Below are 21923 nucleotides of genomic sequence, written 5' to 3'. Positions count from 1 at the left end.
ACATTAACCCCCATCCCCACTCATTAACGCCCCCACACATTAATCCCCATCCCCATTCATTAACCCCCGCACACATTAACCCAATCCTTACTCATTAACCCCCATCACATTAAATAACCCCCATCTCCACTCCAAATCCCCCCACACATTAACACCATGGCATCCCCACTCATTAAACCCCACACACATTAACCCCCATCCCCACTCTAAATACCCCCACACATTAACCGCCATCCCCTCTACAAATCCCCCCCATCTCCACTCATTAACTCCCCATCTCCCATCTTCGGTGGTTCTTCAGCTCCACAGAGGAGCACACTTACCACCAGCGTTTGCTTTGGGCGCCGGGGAGTGACGTCAGCAGCGTGATCACATGACCTGATCACGCTGCTGACGTCGCTCTGGCTCGGCGGTCAGAGCTTCAATTGTACAGGCGTCTGTATAGACGCCAGTACAATTGCTCCCTGGGAGCCGGCACGGCCTCCTTCTCTGCGCCGGCTGTCAGCTTGACAGCCGTCACAGAGAACCGCCGACTCTCAGGTGGGGGGTGGCAGAACGCAGCCGCCAGGGAGGACACTGCGGACCGCTGCATTAGGCGGCCCGACTGCGCCCCCCTGCTGGCTGCGCCCGGGGCAACTGCCCCGGCTGCCCCCCCCTAGATACGCCACTGCGACCCGGTCAGGATCGCTGGCGCATCGCTAAATGGTCGCTAGTGAGCTGCCAAACAGGCAGATCTCACCAGCGATGTATCGACGCAGCAGCGGTCGTTACTTACCTTTCACACGCAGCGATGCTGACGTCCTCCCGCCACACGTCGCTCGTCGGCGTCAGCAGGAAGCGCCCGACGAGAAATGGACCCGGCCGATCTCGCGCGATCAGCGACAGACAGCGGGGGAGCCGGTCGGAGGTAAGTATCACACATAGCGATATTGCTAGCGATATCGCTATGTGTAAAACCCCCTTTACGATGGCTAGACATGACAAAGCAGAAGGGGTTAATAGAGTAGGGGGACAAGGCTAGGAGTTAAAATAAGTGCCTGCCCTAACCAGGTCAAATGTGGACCTGTGAACAGCGGGTGTTAGCGATGTTAGCAGAGTCTGTGTCTTCCTTGAGGGTCTTGGCTGCTCAGCACGGAATGGGGTAATTTCAGGCGCTAATGTTGGCATTACCGAAAGTGGTGGTGCACCATCTCCTAAATTTTCTGCCTCCAGTGAGGTAGGTGAAGTTTTAAAATGCCAGCGGCCACCATCATGCATTAGTCCTGAGGGTCTTCTGGCGCTATTGCCAGTGACTTGTGGTCAGGGGCATGGGTGCGAGGAAAGGGAAGCTGGATACAGATATTTAGATGCTCCTATCAGAGTTGGGGATGTGGATAGATGGGCAATTTATGTTCACTCTGCTAGGCCTCTTTTCTGAACCAAGAAGATTGGGAAAACAAATGGAAGATTGAATATCTGGGGATTTTGTCTCTGCTCCCACTAGAAAAATTGTCGCTAGAGAGAGGAAAGTAACAAGAAGAAAATACGAGGTGTCGTTATCGGCTAATACCACTAATTCCACACATCTGTCCCAGCTGGTTTCAGGCGTATGTGTTTATGCTGAGTATCATGGGGTAAAGCATACGCCATAAAGAGAAGCTCAGAAAGAGGGAGGCAGTCAGGACGTCTTTGTATTGTGTTCTCAGGGTCATTGCTCTTTGGTTGTGACTGAAGGTGGCTGCATGTGCTACGTCCAAGCGGTCCCAAGTTACAGGGGGATATGGTGACCAGTATCAGACCCTCAGCCACCTTGTGACTTGGCTGTTTGCAAGTTACTAACAGACAACGTCATTTTTGGTTCATCTGATGTTTCATGCATGAGTGCTCAACAATGGTGGAGTAATTATGTCCAGACTCGATCTGGTGATGATACCATTATTCACCCCCATAGAATAGCAGCTGACATGTTGTGAAGTGGGGTTCCAGGTAGGAGTCTTAAAACATATACAAACCTCTAATCATTTTCAGCTGCCATTCTTACAGTAACGTGATGAGCGTAATTTCCCAAGATTATGTACATCTGACAACGAGCTCTTATAAAAAGTAATCAAAAGTGTCCGTCCCCCAGTAATCAAAAAGTGTCTGTCCCCCAAAGGACCTCAGTGCATGGAAATGAATACAACTGCTACTAGAAACTTAGGTACTTTCCAGAACGGCCCCTAGTGTTGGCAGCAGAAAATGCTATGGCAAAATGTCATGTTCAGAAATTAGTTCTTTTAGGAAATCCACTTTTACCTTTAGTGGCGTCATCCTTGATGTCGACGACCGCTTTGTCTGGTTTTGCACTGGTGAATTGATCTGATTTTCTTTATCAGGTAGGTGTCCCAATTCATAATCCTTTTTGAAAAACATGAAGAATAATTAATCTTTAAAATGAATATTTATTTGTAACCAGTATATGCATGCTGTCAGCTGAACCTTAAGAACACATTCACATGGATTAAGATCACAGTATCTGATGTGTATTAACTTCACAATCTGCAGCAGAAATTCATGGAAGAACTTTGGGTTTCTGCTGCAAATTTGCAGCTTTACCTGCAGCGGATTAGCAAAGCATTAACCCCATTCAATGGGTTAATTTTTGTGTCAATGCCAACTGCTGTATTTGGGCAAAATGTAACTGGAAACTAAATTGGAAAAAAAGGAGGCAATATGAAGGTCAATGTGATTTGGTCTGCATTTGTAAATTTATTTACGTAGACTTCAATAAGTAATTTTGAGCCGTGATTTCGATGAAAATTGATCGTATCTACGTTTTTATTTATTGCCTAAATAAATGGTCTACAAAAAATCCCAGAAATGTGAACAGCACCACAGACTATAATAGGGGGGAGTTCTATCTGTGAAGGCTACAGATAACCCACATATGTAAAAAACAGATGTCTGAAAAAGACTTAATTAAGGCTAGAGTCACACTCAACGTATAAAAATAATTGATACAATTTTGACGGCCGAGAATCACACAAATGTTCTCCGTATGGTGTACCGTATGTAGTCCGTTTGCAATGCGATGATGCGATTTCCACGCATCTCTAGTATCCATATGACATCCGTATCACTGGCGTAACTACCGGGGTAGCAGCCGAAGCGGTTGCTTTGGGGCCCGGCCTATATAGGGGCCCGGGGCCCCGGCTCCGATCGGCGCTACCCGGGTAGTGCAATTAAGTACATACCTCTCCTGCATGTCTCTTGCAGCCCCCCCGCTTATTACATCTTCTCAGCACTGTTCTTTCTGCTTTCAATGGCTGCTCATTACATATGCGCATATGTAATGAGCGGCTCATTACATATGTGCATATGTAATGAGCGGCACCACGTGGGCACTGAAAGCAGGAAGAACAGCGCTGACATGGAATAAGCATGGGGGGCTGTAAGACACATGCTAGGAGAGGTGAGTATAACGGAGGGAGCCATATTCTGCCCCCCGTTCCACCGCTGCGCATCGCTCTGCTGTCTTGCTTCCTCTGGCAGTGACGTTCAGGTCAGAGGGCGCCATGACATAGTTAGCAGGCGCCCTCTGCCTGAACAGTCACTGTGCAGAGCCGGCAACGCTGAGGAGCAGCAGCTGCAGCAGCAGAGACGAGGTGAGTATATAGTTTTTTTTTTCTTTAATTGAGGCAGCAGCATTGTAAGGGGCCACTAATGACCGTGCAGCATTGTAAGGGGCCACTAATCACTGTGCAGCATTACAAGGGGCCAATAATCACTGTGCAGCATTACAAGGGGCCACCAATCACTGTGCAGCATTACAAGGGGCCACTAATCACTGTGCAGCATTACAAGGGGCCACTAATGACTGCAGCATTACAAGGGGCCACCAATCACTGCAGCATTACAAGGGGCCACTAATCACTGCAGCATTACAAGGGGCAAATAATCACTGTGCAGCATTATAAGGGGCCACCAATCACTGTGCAGCATTACAAGGGGCCACTAATCACTGCAGCATTACAAGGGGCCACTAATCACTGTGCAGCATTATAAGGGGCCACCAATCACTGTGCAGCATTACAAGGGGCCACTAATCACTGCAGCATTACAAGGGGCCACTAATCACTGTGCAGCATTATAAGGGGCCACCAATCACTGTGCAGCATTACAAGGGGCCACTAATCACTGCAGCATTACAAGGGGCCACTAATCACTGCAGCATTACAAGGGGCCAATAATCACTGTGCAGCATTACAAGGGGAAACCAATCACTGTGCAGCATTACAAGGGGCCACTAATCACTGTGCAGCATTACAAGGGGCCACTAATCACTGCAGCATTACAAGGGGCCAATAATCACTGTGCAGCATTACAAGGGGCCACCAATCACTGTGCAGCATTACAAGGGGCCATTAATCACTGTGCAGCATTACAAGGGGCCACCAATCACTGTGCAGCATTACAAGGGGCCACCAATCACTGCAGCATTATATGGGGCACATGTTATTATGGAGCATGTTATAGGGACACCATTATTCACTGTGCAGCATTATTAGGCATATTTTTGTATGGAGCATCTTATGAAACCCATCATGAACTTTATGGAGCATCTTATGGGGCCCATTTTATTTTTGAAATTTACCAGTAGCTTCGGCATTTTCCACCCTAGGCTTATACACGAGTCAGCAAGTTTTCCCAGTTTTTTGTGACAAAATTAGGGGGGGTCGGCTTATACACAAGCATATATACGGTACATTACTGCGGCGCTCCGGCGGGTGCTGTGGCCAACGCTGTCTTGGGGGCCCGCTGGCCCGGTGCGTGTAGTGGATCCGGGGCCCCGGTGGAAAAAAAATGTACACTATGATTTCGCAGCCTACGCTGCATTTCTGTGCCTGCTGTGCGGAGCGAAGCCCATATTGGGCCCGCCTCCCTGCCTGCAGCCAATGTATTGCTTCAGACTAGTTCAGTCCCGCCCCTTCCCTGAGCCCTCGCTGTCTATTAGCTCTTTGCAGAGCTGCCTGCCGCATGGACCTCTGGGAAATGTAGTTCCTGGAGGTCGGTTTGCGCGGAGGAAGTCAGGCAGCCCTCACTGTCTCAGCTTAATTAATGCCAGGCCAGCCACTCAGCCAACTCTAGTATGCATTATCGGTAAGAGGGTGCGTCTTGAAGGGGGTGTGTCTTTGAGGGGGCCCCGTTTAAAAGTTTGCTATGGGGCCCAATCAGTTCTAGTTACGCCCCTGATCCGTATGCAATGCGATTTTAACATGAGCTTTTACATACAGCTGTTCTCTGTATGTAAAACTCATGTTAAAATCGCATTGTAATAGATAACTGTACACATCATTTTAAAAACAAATATTCTTCAAAACATATATACAGGGTGGTCCAAAAGTAGATGGACAGTATGTGTAATAGGGTTATGAAGGGGGAGATTTATCAAACAAGGTGTAAAGTGAAACTGACTCAGTTGCCCTTAGCAACCAATCAGATTCCACTTTTCAGTCTTCACAGACTCTTTGGAAAATGACAGGTGGAATCTGATTAGTTGCTAAGGGCAACTGAGTCAGTTTCACAGATCCAGTTTTCACAGATAGATCTCCCCCAAATCGGTTTTCTTTTCAGATAATTCAGATAACCCATAATGGCAAATTTAAATACAGTTCAAAGAAAATGGAGAGTATTGAAAATCTCAAAATGCTGAAACAGAGCAAATTGGGTTGAAACATTTGGTACTCAAGCCCCAAAGAGACAAACCATTTACTCCATTCGTGACAAATTCGATGCCACTGGCTCAATCCTTAATGCTCCAAAAACTGGTCGACCCAAAACAGCCGGTACAGAAAATAAGAAACAATTTGTCCAAAAAAGTCCACCAGAAGAGTCTCTTTAGAATTGGGAATTTCACGAGCTTCCATCATGCGAATCCTGAAATCTATTGGGTGGAAAGCTTATCGTCCACGTCTAATTCATGGTTTACTGGAGGATGATCCAGACAGGCAGCTGCAATTTAGTGAGATTATGCTTAACGAAAGTGAAGAAAGTCCAGTAATTTTAGATAACATCATGTGGAGTGATGAAGCTTCTTTAAAATTATCTGGCCATATTAAGGCTACTTTCACACTAGTGTTTGCGCTGCGCCTCATGCGAATTCCAAACGCATACAAAAAACGTATTAAGCGTTTGCTGTTTTTTTGCGCATGCGATTGAACCAGTTTGTCGCCATGTTAACTCTAAAAACGCATGCGATTTTAAACATGCGCATGTCCTAGCGCATGCGTGCGCACCCATAGACTGTAATGTTGTTTTTTGCGCATTCCGTGAGCATGCGTTTTTTGGCAACAGTTGGGCACACAGAAAAATGCAACATGTAGCGTCTGGCGCGCCTAGGCGCACACCTGGAAAAACGCAGTGCACGAAAACGCACATGAACGCGTACATGCGCTATACCATGCACCTGCCATGTTAAAGATAGGGGAGCAATGAGCATGCGCACGATAGCGCACTAGGCGCAGCGCAAAAAAACGCTAGTGTGAAACCAGCCTAACAGACATAATTGTATTTACTGGTATAATGAGAACATGCATTTAACATTAGGGCAACAACTAAATGAGCCTGGTGTCAATGTTTGGGGTGGTATTTCAAGTTTTGGGGTTTTAAGACCATTTTTTTTTTTATGGAACAGTCACAGGAGATAAGTATCTCAAAATTCTAATGAATCACGTTTTTCCCCAGTTACAGCAACTGCCTAATTCAAATGACCTTTATTTCCAACAAGATGGGGCCCTTCCACATTATTCAAGAGTAGTCCGCGAGGATCTTGGTGAAACATTTCCTAATAAATGGATTGGCCAAAGAGGCCTACTTGATTGGCCGGCACATTCACCAGACTTGACCCCAATGGATTTTTCCTTTTGGGGAGTACTCAAGTACAAAGTTTATAGTCGAAAACCAAAAAGAGTCAGTGATTTGAAAAATTACATAAGAGATGCATTTCAAGAAATTAATACCCAAAGAGACTTGTGCAAAAATGTTTGTCGAAGGGTAAGAGGCAGACTTCAAAGCTGTGCAAATTGTGATGGAAAACAGTTTGAGCGCCTGCGCTGATAAAATGTAAGGGCTTTTGTATTCTCGTTCAGAATAAAATGTAATTGTCAATGTTATGCTTGTGTTAGTAAATATAATTTTATATATCAATCAAAATGAGGCTGTGTGCCCACGATGCGATTTTTAGGCGTTTTTGCCGCGATTTTCAGCGCGAAAATGCTGCAAAAACGTTTAAAAAACTTGTACAGAACGCCCCCCATGCATTCCTACGGCATTCCGCACATGCTGTGCTAATGCTGCGCTTTTTTCCGCGGCGGAATCGCATCGCGGAAAAAAACGCAGCATGCTCATTCTTTTTGCGGAATCGCAAAGAATTGCCGCGATTACGCACTCATAGGAATGCATGAGAACCGCTTACTTCCCGCATGTGGCTATGCCCACCATGCGCAAAGTTAAGCGTCTCATGTGCGGATGGTACCCACGGTGTGGAGGAGAGGAGACTGTCCTCCAGGCCCTGGGTACCATACCCCTGTAAAAAAAAGAATAAAAAATAAAAAAAATTGGGGTATATTTACCTTCCAGCGTCACGCGCAGCCTTCCCGGGTCTCAGCGTTCCCAGTAATGCCTTGCGGCAAGGACCTGTGATGACGTAGTCTCGCGTTACTCTAGCGGTCTTGTGAGATCACTATAGCAACGCGAGACCAACGTCATCACAGGTCTCGCAAGGCATCGCTGGGAACGGGAGCGTCGCTGAGACTGCGTGGGACGTCGGAAGGTAAATATACCCCGATTTTTTATGTTTTTTTTTATCATTTTTAACATTCTATCTTTTACTATTGAGGCCGCATAGGCCGCCTCAATAGTAAAAAGCTGGTCACACTTGTCAAACACTATGTTTGACGAGTGTGACCAACCTGTCAATCACTTTCCAAGCGATGCTTCAAATCGCTTGGAAAGTGCTTAAATTTCGCACACGAAAATCGCGGCAAAAACGCGAACATAATCACGGTAAAATCGCGCAGAAAAAAACGCTCGTTTTCGGGGAAGGAGTCCGGTTTTGAGTGTCTGGTTTAAAACGCTACGCAGGCTATTTTCTGTCCACCTACTTTTGGACAACCCTGTGTGTATATATATATATATATATATATACTGTATATATAAACTGAAGGCAGCACTCCTTTTCAAAGTGTAAAAAAATGTGGTTTTATTTCAGACCCACATGGTTGGCGACGTTTCGGCTCATGCAGAGCCTTTATCAAGCAGTGAATCTAATACACTTGTGCATATATATAGGTATTTTTCAAGTGCTCCAATTAATTTACAAAGGTGCATATCACATATTAATTCACATATTTTCATATTTATAAATCATAAACAGTGATTACATAATATCCTCCGTTACATAAAGTGCATTGTGCATAAAGTGCTTACAAAAAAACTGTGTTAATCTTACAAAATAGTATTAATTGCATTACTAATCTCAAAATAGTGCAGCTGTGTACACAAAAACACTCACATAATTCAGGAATCCACAGCACACATGGAGGACGCCATTAGCCATCTCTGGCATTCATTATAGTCTACTGCGCATGTCTCTCATTCACATAACGCCAGTAACAACACCATGGCCGATCACATATAGCTTTGTTGTCCCCAATGTCTGCTGCTTAACCTTGTTGTAATGGACTGCCGTCTTAGAAATTTTAAGGATGGAGGCAACATGGCACTCACTGTATCCCTCTGCTAGTAAAGCCAGAATTGAGCCCTTCTTTTCCTCACTCAAGACTTTTCTTTTCATCTCCTTTGGCATGGTTAAAAGTTATTTTTTCATTCCTATTACTTTTGGGATATTACTAGCACTTGTTTTGTCATCAAGCTTGTCCTATTGCAAGAGGATTATGAACACCACAGCAGTGTTTTTTATACTTTCTTCGTTAAATAAGATTTGGTTCAGGTGATCACCTAATCAGAAGCACATTAAGTAGAATGAGGTGTCCTCTGGTTGGAATTCAACTGACACTGGAATGGAATGGGGGTCAGACATGGAGAGAAGCCGAATTTTATAAAACTGTGCAGTGGACTCTACACTGTGTTCCAAATTATTACGCAAAAAATATTTCCTCATATTTTCTCTAAATTACCTATATGAATTGCAGTCATTGTTATTTTCCAGTCATCTAATATTCTAGTATAGTTGCAATGTTTTTGAACAAACTGCCTATGAAAACAGTATATTTTTAAAAATAATAAACACTCAAAATGCATGTTCCAAATTATTATGCTCAGCAGAGTTTTCAACCTTTTTATTTTTATTTTGAACAAAAAAATGGTGAATTGTGAAATGATAAGCATTATCAGCTTATTACAAAATGAAATCAAACAGTTTTCAAGTCAAAACTTTATTCTCGGTGATGTTACATTTGCACATAGGAGCCCTTGTTCGAAAGAAGCTTCTGAACTCTCTCGTCCATTGGATTTGTCAGTTTTTGGATGGTTTGTGCTTCAGTTGTTTTGCATGTGGACAGAATCCCCTCCCAGAGCTGTTGCTTAGAGGTGAACTGCCTCCCGCCATCATAGACACTCCTTTTGATGATGCTCCAGAGGTTCTCAATGGGGTTGAGGTCAGGGGAAGATGGTGGCCACACCAGAAGTTTGTCCTCTTTTATGCCCATAGCAGCCAGAGATGCAGATGTGTTATTTGCAGCATGAGACGGTGCATTATCATGCATGAAAATGATCTTGCTGCGGAAAGCACGGTTCTTCCTCTTGAACCATGGCCGGAAGTGCTGTTTTAGAAACTCCACATACACTCACTGGCCACTTTATTAGGTACACCTGTCCAACTGTGTGTTAAGACTTAATTTCTAATCAGCCAATCACATGGCGGCAACTCAGTGCATTTAGGCATGTAGACATGGTCAAGACAATCTCCTGCAGTTCAAACCGAGCATCAGTATGGGGAAGAAAGGTGATTTGAGTGCCTTTGAACGTGGCATGATTGTTGGTGCCAGAAGGGCTGGTCTGAGTATTTCAGAAACTGCTGATCTACTGGGATTTTCACGCACAACCATCTCTAGGGTTTACAGAGAATGGTCCGAAAAAGAAAAAAAATCCAGTGAGCGGCAGTTCTGTGGCCGGAAATGCCATGTTGATGCCAGAGGTCAGAGGAGAATGGGCAGACTGGTTCAAGCTGATAGAAAGGCAACAGTGACTCAAATTGCCACCCGTTACAACCAAGGTAGGCAGAAGAGCATCTCTGAACGCACAGTGCGTCGAACTTTGAGGCAGATGGGCTACAGCAGCAGAAGACCACACTGGGTACCACTCCTCTCAGCTAAGAACAGGAAACTGAGGCTACAATTTGCACAAGCTCATCGAAATTGGACAGTAGAAGATTGGAAAAACGTTGCCTGGTCTGATGAGTCTCGATTTCTGCTGCGACATTCGGATGGTAGGGTCAGAATTTGGCGTAAACAACATGAAAGCATGGATCCATCCTGCCTTGTATCAACGGTTCAGGCTGGTGGTGGTGGTGTCATGGTGTGGGGAATTTTTTCTGGGCACTCTTTGGGCCCCTTGGTACCAATTGAGCATCGTTGCAACGCCACAGCCTACCTGAGTATTGTTGCTGACCATGTCCATCCCTTTATGACCACAATGTACCCAACATCTGATGGCTACTTTCAGCAGGATAATGCGCCATGTCATAAAGCTCGAATCATCTCAGATTGGTTTCTTGAACATGACAATGAGTTCACTGTACTCAAATGGCCTCCTCAGTCACCAGATCTCAATCCAATAGAGCATCTTTGGGATGTGGTGGAACGGGAGATTCGCATCAGGGATGTGCAGCCGACAAATCTGCGCCAACTGTGTGATGCCATCATGTCAATATGGTCCAAAATCTCTGAGGAATGCTTCCAGCACCTTGTTGAATCTCTGCCACGAAGAATTGAGGCAGTTCTGAAGGCAAAAGGGGGTCCAACCCCTTACTAGCATGGTGTACCTAATAAAGTGGCCAGTGAGTGTAGATTATGGAGTTCATCTTTACCCCTTCAGGGATCCTAAAAGGGCCGACAATCTCTCTCCCCATGACTCCAGCCAAAAACATTACTCCACCTCCTCCTTGTTGGCGCCTTAGCTGTGTTTTCATGGGGTGTCCATCAACCAGCCATCCTCCACTCCATCCATCTGGACTATCGAGCGTTGCACGGCACTCAACGGTGAACAAAACAGTTTGGAAGTCAGTCTTCATTTCTCGTTTGGCCCACTGGAGCCGTTTCTGCTTGTGTGCAGTGGATAGAAGTGGTGGACAGGACGGCTTACGCACAGCTGCAAATCTCTGAAGGACCCTGCATCTTGTTGTTTGGGGGATGTTGGAGGCACTTGTCATAGCAGCTGCTATGACAAGGCATTTTTGCAGCTGCTCTTTTAACCTGACGCAATTGCCTATTGGAAAGAGTCCTCAATTTTTCCTTATCAGCACGCACACGTGTGTGCTGGGAATCAGCTACATACTTCTTGATTGTGCGATGATCACGATGAAGTGTCTTGGCAATGTTGATTATAGTCATGCCTTGACCTAAATACTCCACAATTTGTGGCTTCTCAGCAGCCGACACATCCTTTTTCTTTCCCATTTTGGCAAAAAATGTAGGCTGCTTAATAATGTGGAACAGCCTTCTTCAGTAGTCTTGCCTTTATTTGGACACACCTGCCAAACTAATTTGCACAGGTATCTGCAATTGCTTTCAGTGATATAAAGAGCCCTGACACACATCACCAGCAATGAGTTTAAATGACAAACAAAAAAATTCTAACCTTATCACTCCAACTCTTTTTGCATAATAATTTGGAACACAGTGTAAATTTGTGCCAGAGCTGTATGTGTATATATATATATATATATATATATATATATATATATATATATATATATATATATATATGTCAGTTTCACGTGCGCGCACATATATATATACATACACACATACATACAGTGCCTTGCGAAAGTATTCAGCCCCCTGGAACTTTTCAACCTTTTCCCACATATCATGCTTCAAACATAAAGATACCCAATGCAAATTTTTGGTGAAGAAGCAACAAGTGGGACACAATTGTGAAGTTGAATGAATTTATTGGTTATTTTAAATTTTTGTGTAAAGTCAAAAACTGAAAAGTGGGGCGTGCAATACTATTCGGCCCCTTTAACTTACCGTACATACTCCCGTATAAGCCAAGATTTTCAGCCCATTTTTTTGGGCTGAAAGTCCCCCTCTCGGCTTATACGCGAGTCATATACCGGGAGTCGGCCAGGGAGGGGGAGCGGGGGGTGTCCGGAGCTCATACTCACCTCTCCCGGCATGTCTCTGTAGCCCCCCCGTGCTTGTTTCATCTTCTCGGCGCTGTTCTTCCTGCTTTCTGCGGTCACGTGGTACCGATCATTACCCTCATGAATATGCGCATACACATGAGTGTAATGAGCGGTACCACGTGACAGCAGAAAGCAGGAAGAACAGCGCCGAGAAGATGGAACAAGCACGGGGGGCTGCATAGACCTGCGCCAGGAGAGGTGAGTATGCCGGGGGGAGCTATATTCACCTGTCCCCCGTTCCACCGCTGCGCGTCGCTCTGCTGTCTTGCGTCCTCTGCAGTGACGTTCAGGTCAGAGGGCGCCATGACGTAGTTAGCATGCCTGAACAGTCACTGCAGAGCCGGCAACACCGATGAGCAGCGGCAGCAGCGACGAGGTGAGCATATAGGTTTTTTGTTTTTTTTTAATTGTGGCAGCGGCATTATAAGGGGCCACTCATCACTGTGCACCATTATAAGGGGCCACTCATCACTGTGCACCATTATAAGGGGTCACTCATCACTGTGCAGCATTACAAGGGGTCACTCATCACTGTGCAGCATTACAAGGGGCCATTCATCACTGTGCAGCATTACAAGGGGTCACTCATCACTGTGCAGCATTACAAGCTTCAGCATTTTGCACCCTAGGCTTATACGCGAGTCAATAAGTTTCCCAGTTTTATTGTGACAAAATTAGGGGGGTCAGCTTATACACGGGTCGGCTTATACGCGAGTATATACGGTGTCTGCATAAAGACTTCAGTCTGCAGTGTGATTTCTATAAGTGTGTTCTAGAAGTGTGAAGATTAATTTAAGAATTAAAACCAGAAAGAAGGATGTATACAGACTGTGCCCTGCTACCTGCCACCATCGCACTCTAACAAGCATCTCTATTCTTCCGACAGGTATGTCCATCCACCCAGCTCTCCTGCTGTCTGTCTATGAAGGGCACACAGTGCATCACCCAGCTTTGCACATAGACTTGCCTCTGCACCTAGCATTCACATGGTATGTCCATCCACCCAGCTCTCCTGCTCTCCTGCTGTCTGTCTATGAAGGGCACACAGTGCATCACCCAGCTTTGCACATAGACTTGCCTCTGCACCTAGCATTCACATGGTATGTCCATCCACCCAGCTCTCCTGCTGTCTGTCTATGAAGGGCACACAGTGCATCACCCAGCTTTGCACATAGACTTGCCTCTGCACCTAGCATTCACATGGTATGCCTTTCAGCTAACCCCAGTGTTATTTATGACCTTGTTTGCTCTGGCTTGATCATATGCATCTGGTCCACTCTTAGTTGTCTGACCAAGAAGAGTAGAGACCACTCCTCTCTGCTTCACACCTGACTGCACTTAATTGTACATATATTGCAGAGCACAAGTCTGCATAAAGACTTCAGTCTGCATTGTGATTTCTATAAGTGTGTTCTAGAAGTGTGAAGATTAATTTAAGAATTAAAACCAGAATTGAACCAGAAGGGAACTGAAGGTAACTGTACACAGTCACTGTAAACAATGTTTCTGTTTGTTTTCACCCCTATAATCCTTCACTTTCTGCTAATTCCCCTAATCCCTACTCCTAGTAAGGAACTGTTCATCTCTTCTTCAATCCTCCCCATCCACCTCACCTCCACCTCAAAACTGTTCCTTACCATAAAATCCTCTGTCTCCAAACACAAACAGCCCCCTCATTCCCTCTCCTGCTCCCACCTGCTAACACTTTCTCTGCTCCTTCTCACTGCTGGTGATATCTCCCCAAATCCTGGTCCTCCTCACCACATTCCCACAGTCATTTCTACCTCCCATCCACGCTCTATCACAACCTTCCGTAACCTCTCCAACCTTATACCCATTCACCCAGCCCCCGCTTCCCCAGTCCCACTAACAGGAGCTCTGTGGAACGCTCACTCTGTCTGCAACAAGCTTTCCTACATCCATGATCTTTTTGCTACTACCAAACTTTCCTTCCTCACCATCACCGAAACCTGGCTCACCCCTTCTGACACAGCCTCTCCTGCTGCACTTTCATATGGTGGCTTCCACCTTTCTCACACCCCCCGCCCCAGCAGCAAACATGGCGGAGGAGTTGGTTTTCTCCTGTCAGATACCTGCTCCTTCACCCCAATCCCACTGCCACCCTCTGTTACCCTCCCTTCCTTTGAGGTGCACTCTGTGCGCATCTACTCCCCCTCCAACCTCCAACTGGCTGTCATCTACCGCCCCCCAGGGCCAGCCACCACCTTCTTTGACCACTTCACCACCTGGTTACTTCATTTCCTTTCCGCGGACATCCCTACTATCATCATGGGCGACTTCAACATCCCCATTGACACTTCCCTCTCAGCTGCCACTAAACTTCTATCTCTCACTTCCTCCTTCGGCCTCACTCAATGGTCTTCTACAGCCACCCACAAAGATGGCCACACACTGGACCTCATCTTCACCTGCCTCTGCTCCCTATCTAACCTCTCTAACTCACCTCTTCCTCTCTCTGACCACAACCTTCTCACATTCTCTTCCCTCTTCACTCCATGTCTACAATCCCCACCCCACAAACTCTCACACCCTCGCAGAAATCTTAAACACCTTGACCTACACTCATTCTCTGAATCCCTTCTCCCTCTCACAGATATACAGTAAGTTCCTTACACAATGCGGATGACGCTGCCGCTCTATATAACACCACAATAGCTGTAGCTTTGGAATCCGCTGCCCCACTTACACATACCAAAGCTCGCAAAATCAACAGACAGCCCTGGCACACCAGCCTGACCAAAGAGCTGAGGCGAGCTTCCAGGGCTGCTGAGCGCAGATGGAAAAGATCCCACTCCAACGAGCACTTCATCGCATTCAAACAGTCCCTCACTACTTTCAAGACCACACTCGCCACAGCTAAACAAACCTACTTCTCATCTCTCATATCCTCCCTGTCTCACAACCCTAAACAGTTATTCAACACCTTCAATTCTCTCCTCTGCCCCCCAGCACCTCCTCCCTCCCCACTCATCTCAGCTGAAGACTTTGCCTCATTTTTCAAGCAGAAGATTGATAACATCAGAGAAAGTTTTGGTCAACAACCCCCAGAACCCTTCCTCCCGACTTCCCAGCCCTCCACCTTCAAAACCAACTTCTCCACCATTACAGAAGATCGACTCTCCACTCTACTCTCAAGATCACATCTCACCACCTGTGCACTCGACCCGATCCCATCCCACTTCATACCAAACCTCACCACAGTCTTCATCCCAACCCAAACCCATCTCTTCAACCTATCACTAACAACTGGTGTTTTCCCCTCAAGCTTTAAACATGCCTCCATCACACCTATCCTCAAAAAGCCCTCTCTTGACCCATCCTCTGTATCTAGCTATCGCCCTATATCACTTCTCCCCTACGCCTCCAAGCTACTGGAACAACACGTCTACCTTGAACTGTCCTCCCAGCTCTCTTCTTGCTCCCTCTTCGACCGCTTACAATCTGGCTTCCAGTCACACCACTCCACTGAAACTGCCCTTACTAAGGTCACCAATGACCTCTTAACCGCCAAGAGCAAGCGACACTACTCTGTCCTCCTCCTCCTGGACCTGTCGGCTGCCTTTGACACAGTGGACCACTCCCTATTATTACAAACCCTCTCATCCCTCGGCATCACAGACTTGGCCCTATCCTGGATCTCATCATACGTAACAGACCGGACATTCAGCGTCTCCCACTCACACACCACCTCCTCACCTCGCCCCCTATCTGTCGGAGTCCCACAAGGTTCAGTCCTTGGGCCCCTGCTGTTCTCTATTTACACCTTTGGCCTGGGACAGCTCATAGAATCTCATGGCTTTCAGTATTATCTCTATGCTGATGACACACAGATCTACATCTCTGGACCAGATATCACCTCCCTACTAACCAGAATCCCTCAATGTCTGTCCACTATTTCATCCTTCTTCTCCGCTAGATTTCTGAAACTCAACATGGACAAAACAGAATTCATCATCTTTCCCCCATCTCACGTGACCCCCCCTACGAACCTATCAATTACAGTAAATGACTGCCCACTCTCCCCAGTCCCACAAGCTCGCTGCCTCGGAGTAATCCTTGATGCTAATCTCTCCTTCAAACCACATATCCAAGCCCTTTCCACTTCCTGCCGACTTCAACTCAAAAATATTTCACGAATCCGTTCATTCCTCACCCAAGAATCTGCAAAAACCCTAGTCCATGCCCTCATCATCTCCCGCCTTGACTACTGCAACCTCCTGCTCTGTGGCCTCCCCTCAAACACTCTCGCACCCCTCCAATCTATTCTAAACTCTGCTGCCCGACCAATCCACCTGTCCCCCCGCTATTCCCCAGCATCTCCCCTCTGTCAATCCCTTCACTGGCTCCCAATTGCCCAGAGACTCCATTACAAAACCCTAACCATGACATACAAAGCCATCCACAACCTGTCTCCTCCATACATCTGTGACCTCGTCTCCCGGTACTTTCCTGCACGCAACCTCCGATCCTCACAAGATCTCCTTCTCTACTCCCCTCTTCCCACAATCGCATACAAGATTTCTCTCGCGCATCACCCCTACTCTGGAACTCTCTACCACAACATATCAGACTCTCACCTACCATCGAAACCTTCAAAAAGAGCCTGAAGACCCACCTCTTCCGACAAGCCTACAACCTGCAGTAACCACCGATCGACCAAACCGCTGCACGACCAGCTCTACCCTCGCCTACTGTATTATCACCCATCCCTTGTAGATTGTGAGCCCTCGCGGGCAGGGTCCTCTCTCCTCCTGTACCAGTTATGATTTGTATTATTTAAGATTATTATACTTGTTTTTATGTATACCCCTCCTTACCTGTAAAGCGCCATGGAATAAATGGCGCTATAACAATAAATAATAATAATAATAATAATACTTTGTTGCCCCACCTTTTGCTGCGATTACAGCTGCAAGTCGCTTGGGGTATGTCTCTATCAGTTTTGTACATCGGGAGACTGAAATTCTTGCCCATTCTTCCTTTGCAAACAGCTCACGCTCAGTGAGGTTGGCTGGAGATCGTTGGTGAACAGCAGTTTTCAGCTCTTTCCACAGATTCTTGATTGGATTCAGGGCTGGACTGTGACTTGGCCATTCTAACACTTGGATACGTTTATTTGTGAACCATTCCATTGTAGATTTTGCTTTATGTTTGGGATCATTGTCTTGTTGGAAAACAAATCTCTGTCCCAGTCTCAGGTCTTTTGCATACTCCACCAGGTTTTCTTCAAGAATTGTCCTGTATTTGGCTCCATCCATCTTCCCATCAATTTTAACCATCTTCCCTATCCCTGCTGAAGAAAAGCAAGCCCAAACCATGATGCTGCCACCACCATGTTTGACAGTGGGGATGGTGTGTTCAGGGTGATGAGCTGTGTTGCCTTTACGCCAAACATATCGTTTGGCATTGTTGCCAAAAAATTTGATTTTGGTTTCATCTGACCAGAGCACCTTCTTCCACATGTTTGGTGTCTCCCAGGTGGCTTGTTGCAAACTTTAAATGACACGTTTTACGGATATGTTTGAGAAATGGTTTTCTTCTTTCCACTCTTCCATAAAGGCCAAATGTGTGCAGTGAACGACTGATTGTTGTCTTATGGACAGACTGTCCCATCTCAGCTGTAGATCTCTGCAGTTCATCCAGAGTGATCATGGGCCTCTTGGCTGCATCTCTGATCAGTCTTCTCCTTGTTTGAGATGAAAGTTTAGAGGGACGGCCGGGTCTTGGTAGATTTGCAGTGGTATGATACTCCTTCCATTTCAATATGATCGCTTGCACAGTGTTCCTTGGGATGTTTAAAGTTTTGGAAATCATTTTGTATCCAAATCCGGCTTTAAACTTCTCCACAACAGTATCACGGACCTGCCTGTTGTGTTCCTTGGTCTTCATGATGCTCTCTGTGCATCAAACAGAACCCTGAGACTATCACAGAGCAGGTTCATTTATACGGAGACTTGATTACACACAGGTGGATTATATTTATCATCATTAGTCATTTAGGACAACATTGGATCATTCAGAGATCAACAATGAACTTCTGGAGTGAGTTTGCTGCACTGAAAGTAAAGGGGCAGAATAATATTGCACGCCCCACTTTTCAGTTTTTGACTTTCCACAAAAATTTAAAATAACCAATAAATTTCGTTCAACTTCACAATTGTGTCCCACTTGTTGTTGACTCTTCACCAAAAATTTACATTTGGTATCTTTATGTTTGAAGCATGATATGTGGGAAAAGGTTGAAAAGTTCCAGGGTGCCGAATACTTTCGCAAGGCACTGTGTATATGTATGTACTATCTATATACTGTATATATCTTTAAATTTCATACAGAGATAGATTAGCCGGTAATTCATTTGTCGTTTCAGTAAAATCACTGCAGGAGCCGACAGGATAGAAGACATGGCTTACATACACAAAGGAAAAAGTTTTTTGTCAGCTTTTGTTAGCGTCTGTCACATTGGTGAACCATATGTTTTTTATGCATCTATTCTGTTTTTAATCATTTTTTTGGAATAAAGTCTTTTGATTTTAACCATCCTTTGGTCGAAGTTGCTTGAACATCTCCCAAGTATTGTGGTTTACATACAGTAAATCCATGCAGAAAAGTTAGATATATAGATTACAGTGACCAATCCAATTAGTAGCGTGTGTGTGCAAATTATGGGACATGTATGTATTTAATTCTTTTCGGGGGGAAAAATGGCGTCAACTCCCGGGAAAGCTGGCGACTTGGGGCAGATATTAATAGCCTAGGAAGGGACCATGGTTATTGAGTGTGGGAAAATTAACTGGCATTTTCCCACGCTCAAGCGTTCAGCGCGGGTCAGGCTGTGACGCAGCGCAGTATCAGTGACGTTAGCGCTAGTCACTGAAGCTGTGCCAGCAGCATCTCATTCATTCACCAGTGGTTTACAGCTGGGGAGGTTGCATCTTAGCACCGCTTCTGGTTGTAAACTGTATATCCCCCAGATGTGGATTACGGCGTTGGACAGAACGACGGACAGGTATGGTATATTGCTGGTTTATTATTTTATGTTTATTACAGGAGAACGAGGGCGTCGCAGGAATTAGTAGTAAAATGAAGATGCAAAAACTGTGTTGTGTTTGATTTCATTAAAATACCTTACTCTGGCTGTGTCTTTATTTAACCCCTTAACAACTATAGGATTAGTAATGGATAGGTGTTTTAATGACACCTCTCCAACTGTGCAAGAGTGCTTCAGGTTACACCCACAGATTTAGGGCTTACGAAGGAAAGGATACCTGCATTGATTCCCCTGTATCTCTCCCTGTACTGGGAGTGAGTTGCATAAATTGTGTGAGAATTGTTGAACCCAAGATCAGGGTTATCACCTCTATGTGGATACCTTCTACACCAGCATCCCACTCTTCAAGTGCCTCTCTGCACGAGCTACCACAGCATGCGGTTCTGTGCGTAGAAACCTCCGTCAGCCACTAATTGGGCAAAGGCTCAGAAAGGGTGAGAACAGAGCCCAATGTAGCGACAACTTGCTGGTGGTGAAGAACAAAAGGGATGTTCTTACTTTGCCCATAATACATAGAAATGGCAGCACAGCTACCATTGTACAGTGTACATCTACACAGGTTTCCAAGCCAGAATGTGACCTGAGGTATAATAAGAAAATGGGGGGATTTGATCTCTCTGAAGTCTTCCAGGCCTACAGTGCAATGTGGAAAACAAAAGTGCAGCACAAACACATGCACATGGTACAGAGGGCACTGTACACCAATTACATGCTATCACAATGTGCAGACCAGACCGGCACAGTACTTCAGTTTGAGAATGTAGAGATTAAAGCCCCCGTTACACACTGCGATATCGCTAGCAATATCGCTGTAAAGTCACCGATTTTGTGACGTTGCAGCGATATTGCTAGCGATATCGCTGCATGTGATACTTACCTCCGACCGGCTCCCCCGCTGATTATCGTTGGTCGCGCGAGAACGTCCTGGATCATTTCTCGTCGGCCACTTCCTGCTGGGCTTCCTGTGGCGCCAACGAGCGAGGCGTGGACGCGGGCGGGAGGACGCCAGGATAGCCTCATCTGACAGGTAAGTAGCGATCCCCGACCCCGCTATGTCGCTGGTGAGATCTGCCTGTGTGGCAGCTCACTAGCGACCACTTAGTGATGCACCAGCGATCCTGACCGTGTCATATCGTTGTCGGGATCGCTGGTGCATCGCTAAGTGTAACGGTACCCTAAGACTCTAATATTTGGAAGTCAGGAAGGGGTGTGGGTCCCAGTACTTCTGAAATTGAAGATGAAGGTCGCAAAAAAGTGCAGTGTATTACAAAAGGGCAAGAAAGGTGTGACGCTTCAGGGGTATGGACTGTGTCCGAGAGTGGACACTGGGTCGCGGAACTGAGGCCCCCGGGACGAGCGCACCAGGTGGAACCGACCCCTATACAGGGACCGATAGGGGCAGGTCCACGGGGGGGTCATACACCGCGACAGCTGGAACCAAGAGGGACGGCTCGAGGGACTGGAAAGACTACAGGCTGAAGAGGCTTACCAAGGAACGGGACTCCGTGCAGGAAGTGAGAGGAGGCAGCACGGACGACTGACAGGCAGTGGCAGGAGTATAGGACAGGGAACTGAGCAGACACTGGGGGACGGAACAGAGACAGGGGAGCCGGGGAACGTAGGCAGTGGCACCCGGACAGACAGGACAGAGGATGGGCAGGAAGGCAGGACAACAAGACTGGAACTAGGACAAAACACGAGACAAGGAAGACCTATAGACAAGCTATAGGCGGCCAAATTAGAGCAGGTAGACACACACAATAATCAAGCATCTTCCCCTTATGGGAGATGCCTGATATATCCCCTGCTGGCGGGCGATTGGCTGACCGCTAATCGGCCGTCGCCCACAGCAGGGTTAAACAACCCGACGGCCGCGCGCCCGCGACCTAATGCGCATGTGCGGGCCAGCAGCTGTCGGGAGACCAGGGAGGCGAGGCGCACGTGAGCAGGAGGAGCGAGGCGCGTGTGAGCTGGAGCGAAGAGGAGGCGGCGGCACGCGACGGGCCGGGTAAGAAGCAGCCGCGGGGGGACCCGGTGCTAGGGGAACGGCGGCGGGCACGAACGCTGCCGTTACAGTACCCCCCTCCTTACATCTCCCCCTTCTGAGATTGGCTAAAAAAAATTTCAGACTTTGTGGGGCATTTACATTCTCCTGAGGTTCCCAGGACCTCTCCTCGGGACCAAATCCCTTCCAATCGATAAGGAAGAAGGTTCTTCCCCTGACTTTTTTCATGGCCAGAATGTCTTTAATTTCAAAGACGTTATCATCCCCCATTGGCTGAGGGGAAGAGATAGGAGCAGGACGGAACCGATTGAGAATGACAGGTTTAAGGAGCGAGACATGGAAGGCGTTAGGAACCCGGAGTGAAGCCGGCAATCTCAATTTGTATGCAGCGTCGTTAATGCGTCCAAGTACTTCAAATGGCCCGATGTACCGAGGGCTCAACTTGTACGAGGGGACTTTCA

At 46.5% G+C, this 21923-nt stretch overlaps 1 protein-coding gene across 1 annotated transcript in view; it reads right to left on the bottom strand.

The window, feature by feature from the left end:
• The window catches only part of LOC141048459 (serine protease FAM111A-like), a 172377-nt gene that overhangs the window by 86270 nt on the left and 64184 nt on the right, over nucleotides 1-21923 (bottom strand). Inside the window, exon 6 of the mRNA XM_073544024.1 lies at nucleotides 2275-2376. Within this exon, the coding sequence (XP_073400125.1) occupies nucleotides 2275-2376 (102 nt within the window). The remainder of the gene's footprint in view (nucleotides 1-2274; nucleotides 2377-21923) is intronic.

This window comes from Dendrobates tinctorius, unplaced genomic scaffold, assembly GCF_039654945.1.
Source record: "Dendrobates tinctorius isolate UK_male_01 unplaced genomic scaffold, ASM3965494v1 ptg000136l, whole genome shotgun sequence".
In the NCBI taxonomy this organism is placed as follows: domain Eukaryota; kingdom Metazoa; phylum Chordata; class Amphibia; order Anura; family Dendrobatidae; genus Dendrobates; species Dendrobates tinctorius.
This window is presented reverse-complemented; position numbering and strand designations above follow the sequence as displayed.